The sequence below is a fragment of the Cololabis saira genome, chromosome 4 (genome assembly GCF_033807715.1).
Source record: "Cololabis saira isolate AMF1-May2022 chromosome 4, fColSai1.1, whole genome shotgun sequence".
NCBI classification, from domain to species: domain Eukaryota; kingdom Metazoa; phylum Chordata; class Actinopteri; order Beloniformes; family Belonidae; genus Cololabis; species Cololabis saira.
In genome coordinates, this window is record NC_084590.1 from 16,691,372 (window position 1) to 16,708,112 (window position 16,741).

The following is a 16,741-nucleotide window of genomic DNA, read 5'->3' on the forward strand; positions in this document are numbered from 1 at the left end:
CAACATTATTCAGTAACACAATGATAAGGTTAATCAGCAAAAATCTGATCTTATATGTTTGACATAACCAGTCCATTTAGAAATTTAACATTTTTCAAATAACAAAATAACATATTTGAACCATTTTTCAGAAAATAAAATAACATTTGAACCATGTTTCAGACAATAAAATAATTGAAAAAAAATCTGAAAAATAGTTAAAATATGTTATTTTGTTACTTGAAAATGTAAAAGTATGTTTTGTTGATGAAAAAATATGTTTCTCTATTTTTCTTATTTTTGTGAGGGGGGATATATATTGTTTTTCGGCACTACCTTGTTCTCTATGGCTGGTATAACATGAATTACTCCTATGTGGGATCAATAAAGTTCTTATTTTTGCCATCTGAGAAAATTAAATATATTATATTTGGTGCCTAACTGTTTCCCAAGTATATAAGTGCTTGTGTGAATGAATACAAGCACTGGCTGCTTCACTAGGTTTATTTTGATAACCTCACAAAAATAAGAAAAATAGAAAAAAACATAGGTGATCACATTAGTGATTTCTTCCGATGTAGGGTAACACCTGTAGTATTATTATTATTATTATTATTATTATTATTATCATTATTATTATTATTATTATTATTATCATTATTATTATTATTGTTATTATCATCATCATTATTAGTTGTAGGCTAGTAGTAATAGAAGAACCAGAGGGTTTGTTTGAAAGGGGTCAGTAAGTCAAACATACTGAAGAGACAATCACTTAAATCAGTTGTCCAGGTATTTTCCTTTTTTTCTTGCTTATTGGACAGGAATTAAATGTCAAAGGTGTGACGCCTGCTGTCACATATTGAACAAGTGTACATGATTGTCAGAGCTCTGTTTAGCGGAAGAAGCCACGCCTTCCATCCAGATACACACACCGTGTTTTGTGGCGCTGCACACCCACTACACCCACTACACGATCCACACGATCCGCACGTCCTGTTGACACACGAAAATCGTGCAGACTGACACGTGTGGGTTCGTGCGTCTTGTCTGTGCACAAGCTTCCGTTTCCGTCTCGCTTTCCTTTGAGCCCGGGCTGCATGTTGCTCTCGCACCTGGAACCACGCTGCTCACCTGCCAAAGCTTCCTGCCTCCTCCTCCTCCCACCACCACCACTACCACTACTCCACCCCCCTGTACTGGAGGTTATTACTCTCTTCATGCTCATTTGGTTTGCATGAATGGGGGCTTTTGATTGGCCCCGGTTCCCACGACCCAGCATCGCCTGGCAGTCGCGTGGCCCTCAAGCAGGGGCCCCAGCAGTGGGGGTGAGGAGGAATGGTGGGGGACATCTGCTCCATCTGACATCTGCACGCAGTTCACTGCAAACTGTCTGACAGACGAAAACATAGTGTTGTAGCTAGGGATGGGCGGTATGGACAAAAAAATGTATCACGATCATTTCTGGCATTTAACCCAATAACGATAAAAAAATACCAATACAAAAAGTGTCATCAACGGGAATATTTCTTTCTTTCTTTCTTTCTTTCTTTCTTTCTTTCTTTCTTTCTTTCTTTCTTTCTTTCTTTCAGGCTCATTTCTTTCTTCTTTCTTTCTTTCAGACTCATTTCTTTCTTTCTTTCTTTCTTTCTTTCTTTCTTTCTTTCTTTCTTTCTTTCTTTCTTTCACTCTCATTTCTTTCGTTCTTTCTTTCTTTCTTTCTTTCTTTCTTTCAGGCTCATTTCTTTCTTTCTTTCTTTCAGACTCATTTCTTTCTTTCTTTCTTTCAGGCTCATTTCTTTCTTCTTTCTTTCTTTCGGGCTCATTTCTTTCTTCTTTCTTTCTTTCAGACTCATTTCTTTCTTTCTTTCTTTCAGACTCATTTCTTTCTTTCTTTCTTTCAGGCTCATTTCTTTCTTCTTTCTTTCTTTCGGGCTCATTTCTTTCTTCTTTCTTTCTTTCAGACTCATTTCTTTCTTTCTTTCTTTCTTTCTTTCAGGCTCATTTCTTTCTTTCTTTCAGGCTCATTTCTTTCTTTCTTTCTTTCAGACTCATTTCTTTCTTTCTTTCTTTCTTTCAGACTCATTTCTTTCTTTCTTTCTTTCTGGCTCATTTCTTTCTTTCTTTCAGACTCATTTCTTTCTTTCTTTCTTTCAGACTCATTTCTTTCTTTCTTTCTGGCTCATTTCTTTCTTCTTTCTTTCTTTCTTTCTTTCTTTCTTTCTTTCTTTCTTTCTTTCTTTCACTCTCATTTCTTTCGTTCTTTCTTCTTTCTTTCTTTCAGACTCATTTCTTTCTTTCTTTCTTTCTTTCAGACTCATTTCTTTCTTTCTTTCTTTCAGGCTCATTTCTTTCTTCTTTCTTTCTTTCAGACTCATTTCTTTCTTTCTTTCAGACTCATTTCTTTCTTTCTTTCTTTCAGGCTCATTTCTTTCTTCTTTCTTTCTTTCTTTCAGACTCATTTCTTTCTTTCTTTCTTTCAGACTCATTTCTTTCTTTCTTTCTGGCTCATTTCTTTCTTTCTTTCTTTCTTTCTTTCAGGCTCATTTCTTTCTTCTTTCTTTCTTTCAGACTCATTTCTTTCTTTCTTTCAGGCTCATTTCTTTCTTTCTTTCTTTCAGGCTCATTTCTTTCTTTCTTTCTTTCTTTCTTTCAGACGGACTAATTTCTTTCTTTCTTTCAGACTCATTTCTTTCTTTCTTTCTTTCTTTCTGGCTCATTTCTTTCTTTCTTTCAGACTCATTTCTTTCTTTCTTTCTTTCAGACTCATTTCTTTCTTTCTTTCTTTCTGGCTCATTTCTTTCTTTCTTTCTTTCTGGCTCATTTCTTTCTTCTTTCTTTCTTTCTTCTTTCTTTCTTTCTTTCTTTCTTTCAGGCTCATTTCTTTCTTTCTTTCTTTCTTTCTTTCTTTCTTTCTTTCTTTCTTTCTTTCTTTCTTTCTGGCTCATTTCTTTCTTTCTTTCTTTCTTTCTGGCTCATTTCTTTCTTCTTTCTTTCTTCTTTCTTTCTTTCTTTCTTTCTTTCTTTCTTTCTTTCTTTCTTTCAGGCTCATTTCTTTCTTTCTTTCAGGCTCATTTCTTTCTTTCTTTCTTTCTTTCTTTCTTTCTTTCTTTCTTTTTTTCTTTCTTTCTTTCTGGCTCATTTCTTTCTTTCTTTCTTTCTGGCTCATTTCTTTCTTCTTTCTTTCTTTCTTTCTTTCTTTCTTTCTTTCTTTCTTTCTTTCTTTCTCATTTCCTCAATTTATCGTTTTTACCGTGCAGGTGAATTAGGATCTAGATTTTTTAGATTCAGATTCAACTTTATTGTCATTGCACATGTCAAAAGTACAGGGACATATGAACAGATGAGATGTGATTATACGATTTACACAGATTTCAGTTTCAGTATATGAAGGAAGCCACACAGTTTTTCAAACGTGCACAAAGAGTGTGTGTGGATCTGCATGGTTTATTCTATCACATAGAATAATGTGTTGTCTTTTTTGATAATATGCAAGCTTGCTCCTAATCTTTGATTGAGCACCCGGTTCTTGTAGGTGTTGTTTTTTTTAAAGCTTTGCACATGTGAAATAAAGGTTGAACGCAGATCCCTGCTGCCGGACTACTTTTTTTGGAACTATAGCACGAGTTGGAAATGTCTTCAAAATTCCCTCAAAATGGCATTTAGTTTTTTGGTTGTTTGCTATTACACACAGATCTGGTCAGGACGAGCATGAGACGAAACTGTGATGAGGTTCATTGTGCCACACTACTTATTAGTGAGATAGCTGTTGATTAAAAAGAGAGATGTTATTATCACGTGATTTATCACTATTGTAACTTCCTGCAGGTTCAGCTTTTTTCATTTTTTTTTCTGGGCAGTGTGGTGTAATGGTGCCGCAGCAAAGATTGCAGCAGGGACTCCCCGGGGTAAAGTAATTATACACTCTTGTTCATCACGGGCAGAAGAGGAAACTGCAGCTTTTCTGTTGTTGGGTGGATGGATGTGTGGAGGCAGAGCAGTGCGTGGTTTCAGGCTGGACATCTGTCGCCTGTGGACTTTTTTCTTCTTCTTTCTTCTTCTTCCTTTGTTGAATGGGGCCAGTGACCTGTCAGTCTTGACTGATCGGACCCCGTGCGTGGGAAAATCCTGCAGGCAAAGACCAGGAGCATTCACATGCTAATGGGGCCCTATAAATAAGAGGGCTGCGCAGCGCCGAGGGCCCTAGAGACGCGCTCGGCCGGAGAGGAACCAACATGACGGCCTCGTCTGCGGCGCGGAGCGGGGAGAAACACGCCACTGCAAAGGAGGAGAGGAAGGTACGGTATCTCACACTTTAATATCACCCTGTAGTAGGATACAGCCCTCCCTTTTTAGATTTCAAAGCAAGCATGTGTTTTATGTCTCTCACTTTCGCCTGATGTCCAGCTGAGGAAGCCGCTCATCGAGAGGAAGCGGCGGGAGAGGATCAACACGTGTCTGGATCAGCTGAAGGAAACTGTGATCGGAGCCTTCAAGCTGGACGTGAGTACGAGCACAATTAGGGTTGCCACCTTTCAGAAATAGAAATAAGGGACGCCCTGATTTCAGCAGCGCAGGAGCCAAAAAAAAAAGCCCCAAAACTTCTAAACTGAATAAAAATGTGTTTATTTTATATGAAAAAACTAAATGCTTTGATTTAAAGTTTAAAGTACTTTAATAGCATTGAACTTGTGCTGTACAGACAGACAACCATACTAGCAACTGATATATCCTCCTATGCTATGTATGTCCACATCAGCCCAGATGTATAATATAGCCTACAGGTGAAGAATATGGTGTAAAAGTTAATTTATTTCAATAATTCAACTAGAATATGGTGTAAAAGTTAATTTATTTCAATAATTCAACTAGAATATGGTGTAAAAGTTAACTTATTTCAATAATTCAACTAGAATATGGTGTAAAAGTTAGTTTATTTCAATAATTCAACTAGAATATGGTGTAAAAGTTAATTTATTTCAATAATTCAACTAGAATATGGTGTAAAGGTTAATTTATTTCAATAATTCAACTAGAATATGGTGTAAAAGTTAATTTATTTCAATAATTCAACTAGAATATGGTGTAAAAGTTATTTTATTTCAATAATTCAACTAGAATATGGTGTAAAGGTTCATTTATTTCAATAATTCAACTAGAATATGGTGTAAAAGTTAGTTTATTTCAATAATTCAACTAGAATATGGTGTAAAGGTTCATTTATTTCAATAATTCAACTAGAATATGGTGTAAAAGTTAATTTATTTCAATAATTCAACTAGAATATGGTGTAAAAGTAAATTTATTTCAATAATTCAACTAGAATATGGTGTAAAAGTTAATTTATTTCAATAATTCAACTAGAATATGGTGTAAAGGTTCATTTATTTCAATAATTCAACTAGAATATGGTGTAAAAGTTAATTTATTTCAATAATTCAACTAGAATATGGTGTAAAAGTTAATTTATTTCAAAAATTCAACTAGAATATGGTGTAAAAGTTAATGAAAATACGGTACAAATCGTGTCCCGTATTAGTTCAATACGGGACGCAACATTTTTTTCTCAAATAAAGGACAATTCCGTATTTTACGGGACGGGTGGCAACCCTAAGCACAAGTGTCTTCCTCTCCTGCGAGGTAAACAGCGGAGGCTGGGGGGGGTTTAACTGAGAGGTATCTTGTCTCCCAACAGCAATCCAAGCTGGAGAAGGCTGATATCCTCGAGATGACCGTGAAACATCTGCAGAATATCCAGAATCACAAGATAAACGGTAAGGACGGTGGTTTTTGGTCTTGTATGTGGACATTCAAGTGATTTCATTCTGGATATTATTGACCCTAAAGCTGGCAGCAGTCTCACTCTTATCAGGGCTCCAGGCAGCAGAGGGCAGCATCACAGCACCAGTCTGACACGTGTTATATGTATTGTATATACCAATGGCTGTGGTTGTGTTGCATGTGGATGCTGGCTGGAAGAAGAAGCTCGGAAATGCCAATAAATGTATTTAATGCCAATCGCCCAGTCACCACCAGAGGTCTATCTGCTCATGCCTCCTGCTCTTCTCCCCCCCCAGACTCCACGTTAGGCCTGGAGGCCCAGCAGAGGTACAGCACCGGGTACATCCAGTGCATGCACGAGGTCCACAACATGCTGCTCACCTGCGACTGGATGGACAAAACTCTGGGCTCTCGCCTCCTCAACCACCTGCTCAAGTCGCTGCCCGGGTCCTCGGATGAGCGTGCTCCAGCCCGCTCCGCTCTCAGACACAACGCCCCCGTGTTGGCCAGCCCGGCCCCCACAAGCACGCCCTGCAGAGGGGACGGCCTGCTCCGGAGAGAGGGGGCCACCTGCCCAGTGGCTGGCCGGCAGGACAGGCCAGGACTCCACAGCTCCCACCTGGGGGTGCTGGAGATGTGGAGGCCCTGGTGAAGGAATCTGGGCTGTCCATTGTGTTAGACCATGTTATGTATCTTATAGATATGCCTCTCAGAAGACAAGCATGGGGCAGTTTTGTTCCACTGATTATTGCTGTAGGTGTCCTGTAAAGATCCTATTTCTCAGTACTTCCCTTAAGAAGTTAACTTCTTGTAGCCTGCATTATAGAAGGCTTTTATTAATCTTTTTTTTATATTTATTGTATTGACTAACCACTTTATTTATTTTATATTATGACTTTGCTTCTTAGATTTCCTGCTTGGTATTGGATAGATTTCTATATCCTCTTTCTTTGCTGAATGATTAACCTAAACATTAATGATAATAAAACCTATGCACTCTAGTTTTAAATTTGTGAAGTGTTTGTTCTGTTCATTTAAAGCTGCTCCGGTTATGTTTGGACATATTTGGTTGTATTGCTGAGCAAGGGCAGGAAAAACCTTTGGTCACACAAGGGGTGTTTATTTTTCTAGAGTCTAGAAACTTAGTTTTAAATAGTAAATTAGGCTGTTATATGTTTAGTACACTTTCATATGATAGTAATAGAAAGCGAGCCTGTATTTTCATCATAAAAGGTTCCAACAAACATTTAGAAAAAAAACCAACACATTTTAAAAGATGCTCTTTTCCAGTTAGTTTCCCATGATTCTTCTAAGTTTTATTAAATTTGCACCAGTGTTTGTAACCACAAGGAGGGTTAATCAACCCTATACGCATCAACAAAGTCCTGTTCTTCTTCACAGTGGACATTCAGGAAATTTCACAGGAAGGAAAACACCCTTAGAAACAACATTATGGACCACTTTATGACTGAAGTCAGCAAGTCAAACCCTAACCCTAAGCCATTCTTTAAGGTTGTTTTAGTAGAATCTGTTTGAGATATGTCCATCTGAACCAACCCCCTTCCTTTTTAGAAGTTTTTTAGAAAATCTGCAACTCTGCCACTATGCTGCCTTTGGGCTGCTCAAACTGTAGTTTTCAAAGCATCTCTAGATGTTTTGAAGACATGAAAACACAAACAGGTTCTGTGTATTAAAGCAATAATTAGTATCTCAAAATCCTAGTCAATGAAGAGTTTGAGGTACAGTTATGTGCAAAAGTTAGTTACCTCCTCTTTTAATTCCAGGACCATGTTAAATATATCATCTGATCTTAGTGTTGGGCAAACAACCTCAGAAAAAAAACAAATAAGTATTTCCTCCGCTTGAGGCTTACCACACAAATTAAGCAAACAAATAAACAAGTACAGCTGTACAACCTTGGACTGACTCGTCTTCATAAAACAGATCATCGATAGTTGTGTAGATTTCCGTATAACTAAGATGTTGGGTCAGCTGGGTGTTAATACATCATTTGAACAGAGAAAACAGAGGCAATGGTCTTACAGAAGCAATTACAATAAAAAAGTTATTGTAAAAAAATAAATTTTATATTTTTGTAAAAAAAAATATATACAAAAATAGAGTTCTGCTTTCAGGAACCGTCACTATGGAACCAACTTCCAATCTGTTAGGATGTTAGGAAGGCTGACACCACCTCCACCTTTAAAACCAAACTTAAAACGTCTCTGTTTAGTAAAGCCTATAGTTAGTGTTCAGTAAACCTGTAGTTAGTGTTTAGTAAACCTCTTGTTAGTGTAACTCTAGTGTGTTAGGGCCAGTAGTCGTAGCTGCAGCTGCAGGACCAGACCAGAGCAGCTGGTCTGAAACAGCTCCATCCTTCATCATCAGAGCTACACTGCAGGGGGACACCAACCATCAACCATGCTGACCTGCAGTCCCCCCCTCTGATCATCCCACTGCTTACTTCCACCTGTCTGTGTAGATGTCTGGTAGATGCCTGCTGACATCCAGACCTGCAACCCCCCCCCCATTTAGCCATTGTGTCTGTGTCTCTATTATCTCTGTTCTTCATTCTCTCTGTCTGTTTTCTCTTTTCCTGCTCTACTCAGCTTGCCTCCGACAGGAGGGATTCCTGGTATATATTCCTGGTCCTGCTCAAGGTTTCTTCCCTCCTAAAGGGGAGTTTTTACCTGCCAGTGTTTATGTAATAATTACTCAGGGGTCATGTTCTGGGTCTCTGGAAAGCACCTAGAGACAATTTGTGTTGTAATAGACGCTATATATAAATAAAATTGAAGAGGAAGGTTATTCTCAAATGGAAAGCACTGGAACCAGCTGCTGGTCTTTCTCTAAGTGGAGTGAGCGTGTTCATTGTTTAAGACCAAGATGGCACTGGTAAAAGAGGAACATGTTTATTGTTAAAGGTCACCAGGAGAAAGCCTCTTCTGTCTAAAACCAACATGGAAACACAACGGAGCTTTACAAATCTTTAACTTAAAAATCCCACAGTACCTCTGAAAAATATCCCATGGACATAATGAAGTTTGACCTTGATGCCACATTGCACAGTTTGCAAAGACATCAAGACATCAATGAGGAGAAACATCTTCCATTGACTGTTATGGAAAGTGTCATAGTGTTGCTCAGTGGGGGTTGTCTTGCAGACGGATGACTTGGGCACCTCGCAGGCCTTGAACTGACCGTGATCTCCTCCATATAACAGAGTATTCTGGGGCTGTTTTTCCAATAGTTAAACTTTGGTCAAAATTGTTGAGTGGTCCAGTCAAAGTTCAGACTCAAATCCTGTGGCAAGACTGCATAAGTGAAAGTAAGAGAACCTCAATAAACTGAAGCAACGTCGTAAAGAAGAATGCAGAGACAAGATTTCTCCTCCAGGAAGTGAGACACTCATAAAGTCATACAGGAAATGAGTACTTCAAGTTAGTGAAGCTACTGAATCATCATGGGGAGGGTTTCCTTTTAGGTGTAATGGTAATGCTGTAAAATGGTACAGCGAAAACTGTTGTATGTTACTGCTCATCTGAGGTTGGCTACTACTACAATCTGACACTTTTACTATGAAAAAGAATCATAGAAAAACAAATTAAGAAGGGGTATTAACTTCTACATGACTGTAAGTAAAAACAAATGTTTCCTGGAGAGATTGGTGCATTAAGTGACACATAACACGTCTTTGAAGTAGATGTCAATCACAGCCCTATAGCTGTGGTCATAATTCAACACTGGTGTCTGTGTTATGAGAGGACAAGGCCAACTTTAACCTGAATATTGAGTGAAATGTGTCTATGACTCAACTGTGCCTCTGTTTTCCTCTCTTCTTCTTATAAAGATGAACACAGGGCAATTTATAGCAACAAAGCCCTTCTTGCTTTTGGAAGGAAAAACGTCAGAATGGCTGGTCACGTAATACTTATTTCATTGATGCATCAATGGGCGTATTGCAGCTGAAGAGTATACATATGGTCGGTATGATTGGCCAGCCCGTGAAGCCAGGCGGTGGCTCTGAAAAACAGTGAGAAAGACAAGAGAGGGAGCCGCCTGGTCCCTCGGCGGAGCTGCCCAACAAAAGCGAGCCGAGACAGCTGCTCCCTCTAGTCCACACCATTAAGGCTGGGGAACGGCGATCTAAGGTGGCAAGGTGCCAAAGAAAGAGAAAAAAAGTAATCTCTCCCAAGCTCTACAGCACTACTTTTATTCAGGGGGCGCTGGAGTTTAGTGGAGTTAAGGAAAAAGGCTTCACTATTGTGCAAGGGCGTAGGTTTGGTCTCAACATTGGTAGGGACGATATAACAGCATAACCTGCATGTACACTTTTTGCTGGGGACGGGACATTAATAAGACCAAACAGATTGGTCAGGGCTACATTTGTCCCAAATATGAACCTAATTAATTGATAGGCTAAATGATCAATGCAAAATAAATCTGTATCGACTTATACTAACTTTCATGTGTATTGGTTCACCTGATACACGGTTCGATTCAAACCTTTGTTTTCAAAAACTACTAAAGAAACATTTTGAAAACTTTCAGAATATTCCAGGATGCAATTTAAATTGCAATATTTGAACATAACTTAAATTATATTAACATACACAATAAATACAAACTTATTAATAATCTCTTAACTACTACTTAACCTATATGGAACTACATGTTAGCCTACATTGTCCTTCACCACAAGAGTAATACATTGCTTTAAAATAATTCACTTAATAATGGTAGGGTCAATTCTATCCTTACAACATTTGGGAAGACAATCTAAATTACCTATATATCTGAACTCATTGTATAATGCAAATAAGGTTGCTTAAAAGTTGGTGGGGACAATTTGAGCCTCCTGAAAAGTTGGTAGTGTTATGTCCCTACCGTCCCTATGCAAACCTACGCCCTTGCTATTGTGGAAATGCTGTGCAGAAACAGAGCTCCTACAACGCCACATTTACCTGTGGGTTGCACACACACATGCTGGCTGCTTTCTGAGGCAGACGGATCTGTTCTATTGTGGGGATGATTAGCATGATAATAATGTGTACAGAACCCGCATTATAACGAGGGCAGAGGGCTGAGGGCTCTCGTTAGGCAAAGACAAATAGTCATTGTGCGGAAAGGGCTGTCGAGCGCATGAACCACCCACAGGAGCTTTTCAAGAAAGCAGCGCAGAATCTCCAAAGATGCAAAAAGCTCCTTAATTAAAACATGACAGCCTCATATTTTTCATGTTTGCAACAACACACAGATCACAGACACTGGTGCAGCCAGTTATGAACACAGTCGTCTCTCACGCAGCAGGGCGGATAACGTGAGAATGCAGTGGCGCAACCAATAAGAAGTCACCAAACAACGGGGAGAACAAACGAGGCGCAGGGCAACACCTGTCGCTTTCTTTGGAGAAGGGCCCTTAATTCCCTGGGCTGATTCAGCTCAGGCCGAGGGGCCGCAGCAGCAGCTGCCAACTGAAGGCATCGCCTTACATCCGCCAAACAGCCGCGTTGATCTGGCGAGGCTCGCGCACAAACCCGGCGGAAAGGGGAGTCGGTAGGGTGGGAAAGAGACCTCAATGAAAACCTCAACATGTCTCAACAGTACGGAGGATAATTAGGGCCACTGAAGAAGATGGAAAAGACATACGCACCTTTATTAAGTATAATAAATAGGGCCATACGGTTAATTATTGAATGATTAATCTTGCTTCAGACTAAACTGATATTTTAACTGTGCTATAAAATATAATATAGCAATATAAAAAATTCAAATGGAGCATTATTGCAAGTAATTTTGGGTGTGCATGCATATTTATGTGAAATTGAATTGCAGGTACAGACTTGTATGGTAAATTACAAGTGTGATTTCTGTTACATTACAATAATAACTGTTGAAAAGGTATTTTATTTTGGTATTGGGCAACAACAATACTTTTGAGTATTAGCTAATATTCCTGAAAAAATAGGGGTTTTTCTCATTTAAGGTTTTCAACCTACAGTGTGTAGGCCTACAGCCCATTTACTATTGTTTACATTTGACTATTTTTGTTTGTGTACTCAACATGTGCACTAATCATTGCACTAATCGTTAATACATGATTGATTCATAATTTTTTATAAATACTGACTGTTGTGATTTTTTTGGATTGCCTACTTAGTATAGAGATTCCATGTGGGTACAAATACGTAATTACTACAGTAAAACTGAACTTTAAAAGAGGTCTAATACGTTAGATTTTTACGGAGCCCCTCTGGTGACATTTGAACAAAATAAAATAATGCGTGGCCACGCATTAATAACTCGTGGCCACGAGATAATCAATGCATGGCCAAGAGATAATCAATGCATGGCCACGAGATAATCAATGCGTGGCCACGAGATAATCAATGCGTGGCCACGAGATAATTAATGCGTGGCCACGCATTATTTTATTTTTTTCAAATGTCACATGTTATTACGGAGCCCCTCATGGCCCCTCTGGTGACATTTGAAAAAATAAAATAATGCGTGGCCACGGATTAATAACTCGTGGCCGCGCATTAATAACTCGTGGCCACGATTTAATAACTCGTGGCCGCGCATTAATAACTCGTGGCCACGATTTAATATCTCGTGGCCACGAGATATTAACTCGTGGCCACGAGTTATGAATGCGTGGCCACGCATTATTTTATTTTTTTTCAAATGTCACCAGAGGGGCTCCTAGATTTCAGGTAAAAACTGCATTTAAAAAGTAAGTTCATGATAGTGTGGTTTTAAAACAGTCAGAGGAGCTTTTATTAATTTAAAAGAGATCCAGAATAATGAATATTAAGTTATTCAGAGTTAAGTAACTCATAAGCCCTCCTCTCATTTACCTATGCAACGAGGGGACCGCTACATACAGTTTAATGGTTCATGGAAAGCAAAAGAGGAAAAAAACAGTGCGGGCGTTGCCTGAACCCAACCTATTATCCGGCGGGGGCCGGTCCGGCTCCCGGGGGCCAGGCCGGGCTGGCCAGACAAAGGCGCTGCGCGCTGATTGGCTGCGGCCATGTGCGCTCTGTTGTCCCCCAGCGCCCGCAGCTCGGCCCCCATTCACATGCTAATAAGCCTCTATAAATACTAACAACAGCCTCTCAGCGCCAGCAGCACTCCTCAAAAGGACTGTACAATAAAAAAAAGAGGGCGGCTGGCCTCGCCTGCGACTTTATCTGCTTTTTTGCTCTGTCCTCGACCGGTTCCGTTAGAGGAGCGGAGACGCGTGGATCCAACCAACATGGCCCCTTCGGTTCGGCCCAACAACATTGGAGTATGCCTGGAGGAAGAGGAGTCCGACTGCGGGGTGCAGAGGGCGGACAGAAAGGTACTATACGAGGGGGCGATGGGGGCGCTTTGGGGACGCGCCGTGACGCACTGGCCGCGCTGCGTCTGCACAAGTGAAAGCGACGGATGTTTCACGCTAGAACAATCACAATGTTACAAGTTGAATAAATCTTGCTTGTGTATTTTTTATTATACGGAAAGAAAAAAAAAGAGAAAAACACGATATCGTTTTTTCCGTGATGCTTTTGGTCACTGATGTGCGATGTTTTTAATGAATGTGTGCAGACCAGGAAGCCTCTGGTGGAGAGGAAGAGGCGAGCACGCATCAACGACAGTTTGCTGGAGCTGCGGACTCTGCTGGCTGATTCGGATGTGAGTGGGATGCATGGGGTTCCCGGCTGCTCCTTACACACATACACACATTTTTCGAAACATTATTCATAGCAGGCATGCCACTGCCTTCTCTAATCAGATTAGTTATAGTGCAGATGTTCATCATTACAGTACCAGAGCTTCAACTCAGCATCAACTTACATTACCAAGACCAATAACTAACTCAATGAAAAACACTGTTGTATATAGAGCAATTTCATCATGGAACACTCTTCCTTTAAATATTAGGAGCATTCCAAACAAGAAATCATTCAAAAAACATGTTAAGTCTTTTTTTAGATTGGAGAGTTAATAGTGTTATGTTATCATTTTGGGAACTGTGATTTATTCTTTTCTTTTTCTTCTTTTCTTCTCTTTTAATTGCAATTGGATCTGTGTATGTTTTGTAACTAGAATTGTATGTTATTGTGTATTGTACTACTATTGTACTACTAGTTCAACTAGAAAATGGGTCAAATGCAGAGAAAAAGAATTTCCCCATTGTGGGACTCGAAGGGAAAAAAACATTATTATTATTATTATTATTATTAATTGTCGTTTATATTGTACTTTTGAAATAGGACCCCAGGAAGACTAGCCTGGCGTTTGTGCGTCGGCTAATGGGGATCCTTAATAAACATAAACATAAACATACACAGAGCTTTGACCCAGACTGGTTCTGATGGAGTTGATCTCGTTGCTTCCACAGCTTCACTCCAAGATGGAGAACGCAGAGGTGCTGGAGATGACGGTGAAAAAGGTGGAGGAGATCCTGAAGAACCGAGACCAAGGTTTGCCCCCCCTCAAGCAGGCCAATGGAGCAGCCACCACTGACAAGATACAGTCTCATCACAAGCAGTTTTAGTTTATACATCACTGTCGACAAAAGTCATATTACATTTTAATTTGATAAAGACAACTAATTGAGATAATTTTGGCTGTCCACTTCAGAAGACTTTAAGATCTTATGATCATCACTGACATGATGCAGTATCTGTTGTAAACCTGCAGAACTCTCAGACTCAGACCAGACAGACATAAACACACCCATCCTCAGTCTTCATGGATCCATGAATGACATCCCTATAAAAGTTGTTGCATTTGTTTCTTTCACAGATTTATATTATTAAATATCCTACTATTAACAATATTAATAGAACATCATTGGCAGGAGTTTTATGTTAGTTGGAGAAAGATTTGATTTGGATGTTTGGGCTTCTTTGTTCATTACAAAGCTGCACATTTTATATGCTGATGAGGCAGATTGTCTAAAAAAAAAAGTCAAGTAATTTAATTTGACTTTCTTTCCCACAGAGACGGATCGAGTCAGCCAAGAGGCCAGCGAGAGATTTGCAGCCGGGTACATCCAGTGCATGCACGAGGTCCACATGTTTGTGTCCAGCTCTCCGGGGATCGATGCCACGGTGGCAGCAGAGCTGCTCAACCACCTGCTGGAGTGTATGCCCCTGAACGAGGACCACCTCCAGGACATGCTGACGGACCTGCTGGCCGACACGTCCGAGAGCAACGCCGGCACCTGGCTCCGAGCTGGCGAGGAGCTCTGCATGACCCCAGCGTCGTCGCCGGGGGGACGGAGTCCGTCCAGCGGCGAGACCTCGGCCCTCTCCCCAGCACTTTCCACCACGTCCAGCGAGGACTTGTGCTCGGACCTGGACGAGACGGACAGCGAACACAACCAGAGCTCGACAGAGGCGGCGGAGAGCAGAGAGGCTCTGAGCGCGGCCGCACTAACCTATCCTCGCTCCATGTGGAGGCCGTGGTAGGGGCACGCCCCAATTCTGGATGGGATGCCAAAACAGCAATTGTGGACTTTTCCTCGTGTGATACTGAGCCTCCTGATGGAAAGAAAACCCCACCCCACAACACATGAGTACCATTTGTTTTTTTTATATAATTTATGGATTTGAACCGATTGAGACTGAACCCATGCACTAATGTCCTTCACTATAATTTCTTATTTCTGAGTGTGTTCTGCAAGAGATAAAGAGACCAAAATGACCTCCGACCGAAGCCTCGACTGAGGAATCAGCAGTGGAACTGCTGATTACTGAATACAGGCCAGGAGAGGTCAAGACTGTGCATTTTTATTCATCCTCTGCTTTTTGGGAAATATAGGAGAAACAACTGAATAAAACACAAATAGACAGTTCAAGCTGACCGGACAACATTTCACTCCAAAACACCCATAGAGCTCAAAAACAGTTTAATGTTGAAGAGTGGAGTTGCCTTTCATGTCATCGTCGGGGCCTCTCAGGGCCCCCCACCTTGGGACCCCCTGAAAGGACTCCTTCTGTCCGTACTAACGCCTTGGCTTTGATTCCTCTCTTGAGACTTCTATTCACACCTGGAGGAAGAACAACGGCCTCCCCTCTCAAAAATCATTACCCAACAAAGGACAGAAAAGGACCAATTCTAGATGCTCACACTTGTTCCGTGTATATGTGTGTATATGGGAGTTGTATAAGGAGAAAAGGTCTTTTTTAGAACCCCACAAGTCTGATTAATATAAATATTTGTATTGCATTTCATACAGTTGTGTAGTTTATTGGACACATAGCCTCCTTAAGGTGAATTTATGTCATATTGATGCTTAGAAATACAAGTGAAGTGTCTGAAATTGCTCAATAAAGTGTAACATTTGGCTGGTAGTCAGAATCCAGAGTTTTATTACTGAACCTTTGTTAGAATAAAAGTTATAAAATAGTCAAACAACAGACATTGTACTGTAGCCGACCCACTTGTCTTCTGTTCAGTCTTTATTCAGAGTGGTAGAACATTAAAATGTATAGTAACTTGGAAAAAAAGGACAAAAAAGTCTTGAGTTTATATTGAATGTGTTTGACTGACCTGAAAGTGTCTTCATCCTCACCTCGTCTGTAGTTCCCTTCACAAGTTTCTGTTAGATCCTGTCTGGCCCGGCGGTGGCTCTTCCTCCCTCCTGCTGTAAAATCACATGTAGTAAACAAATCACTGCGTCACGTGGGTCCGACGTCACGCTATGGGTCACAACTAAATAACTCAAGAGCTCGTGGGAATCACACGCGCAGCGTTTCTGTCAGGGTTTCGGGGTAATGGGAAAACCGTGGGAGGAGGAGAACGGGGACCTGGGTGTGAAAGCTGAAGGACACCAGGTCTGTGAAGGACGGCGACCAAAGTCAGTAGAAAGACAGTAAACACAGTTCAAAGGGATGAGCCGCCAAGCGCGCGCGCCCCTCCGCGCGCGAGTTGCTCCTTTTAGGAAATACTTCAACAAAATCAACACCTTTGATGTAATCATAAT

At 40.4% G+C, this 16,741-nt stretch overlaps 2 protein-coding genes across 2 annotated transcripts; both read left to right on the forward strand.

Moving 5' to 3' along the window:
* Positions 1–3,844: 3,844 nt before the first annotated feature.
* her8.2 (hairy-related 8.2) lies at positions 3,845–6,719 on the forward strand. The gene is made up of 4 exons (XM_061720249.1): positions 3,845–4,277; positions 4,387–4,482; positions 5,675–5,753; positions 6,057–6,719. Exons 1-4 carry the CDS (start codon positions 4,215–4,217, stop codon positions 6,410–6,412), a joined length of 594 nt encoding a protein of 197 aa, XP_061576233.1. The 5' UTR covers positions 3,845–4,214; the 3' UTR covers positions 6,413–6,719.
* A 6,040-nt stretch (positions 6,720–12,759) lies between these two features.
* On the forward strand, positions 12,760–16,102 carry her13 (hairy-related 13). Its single transcript, XM_061720250.1, has 4 exons — positions 12,760–13,108; positions 13,354–13,440; positions 14,150–14,231; positions 14,755–16,102. The coding sequence occupies exons 1-4, from the start codon at positions 13,022–13,024 to the stop codon at positions 15,222–15,224; spliced, it is 726 nt and encodes a 241-aa protein (XP_061576234.1). The 5' UTR covers positions 12,760–13,021; the 3' UTR covers positions 15,225–16,102.
* The last annotated feature ends 639 nt before the right edge of the window (positions 16,103–16,741 follow it).

What these genes read in the sequence shown, in the direction of transcription:
- her8.2 (XM_061720249.1), top strand. Translation starts at nt 4,215, where the DNA reads ATGACGGCCTCGTCTGCGGCGCGGAGCGGGGAGAAACACGCCACTGCA. An exon ending in CTGCAAAGGAGGAGAGGAAG is followed by an intron (nt 4,278 to 4,386) that starts GTACGGTATCTC and finishes CCTGATGTCCAG; the next exon opens with CTGAGGAAGCCGCTCATCGA. An exon ending in CCAGAATCACAAGATAAACG is followed by an intron (nt 5,754 to 6,056) that starts GTAAGGACGGTG and finishes CTCCCCCCCCAG; the next exon opens with ACTCCACGTTAGGCCTGGAG.
- her13 (XM_061720250.1), top strand. Translation starts at nt 13,022, where the DNA reads ATGGCCCCTTCGGTTCGGCCCAACAACATTGGAGTATGCCTGGAGGAA. An exon ending in CTCTGCTGGCTGATTCGGAT is followed by an intron (nt 13,441 to 14,149) that starts GTGAGTGGGATG and finishes TTGCTTCCACAG; the next exon opens with CTTCACTCCAAGATGGAGAA. An exon ending in CCTGAAGAACCGAGACCAAG is followed by an intron (nt 14,232 to 14,754) that starts GTTTGCCCCCCC and finishes TCTTTCCCACAG; the next exon opens with AGACGGATCGAGTCAGCCAA.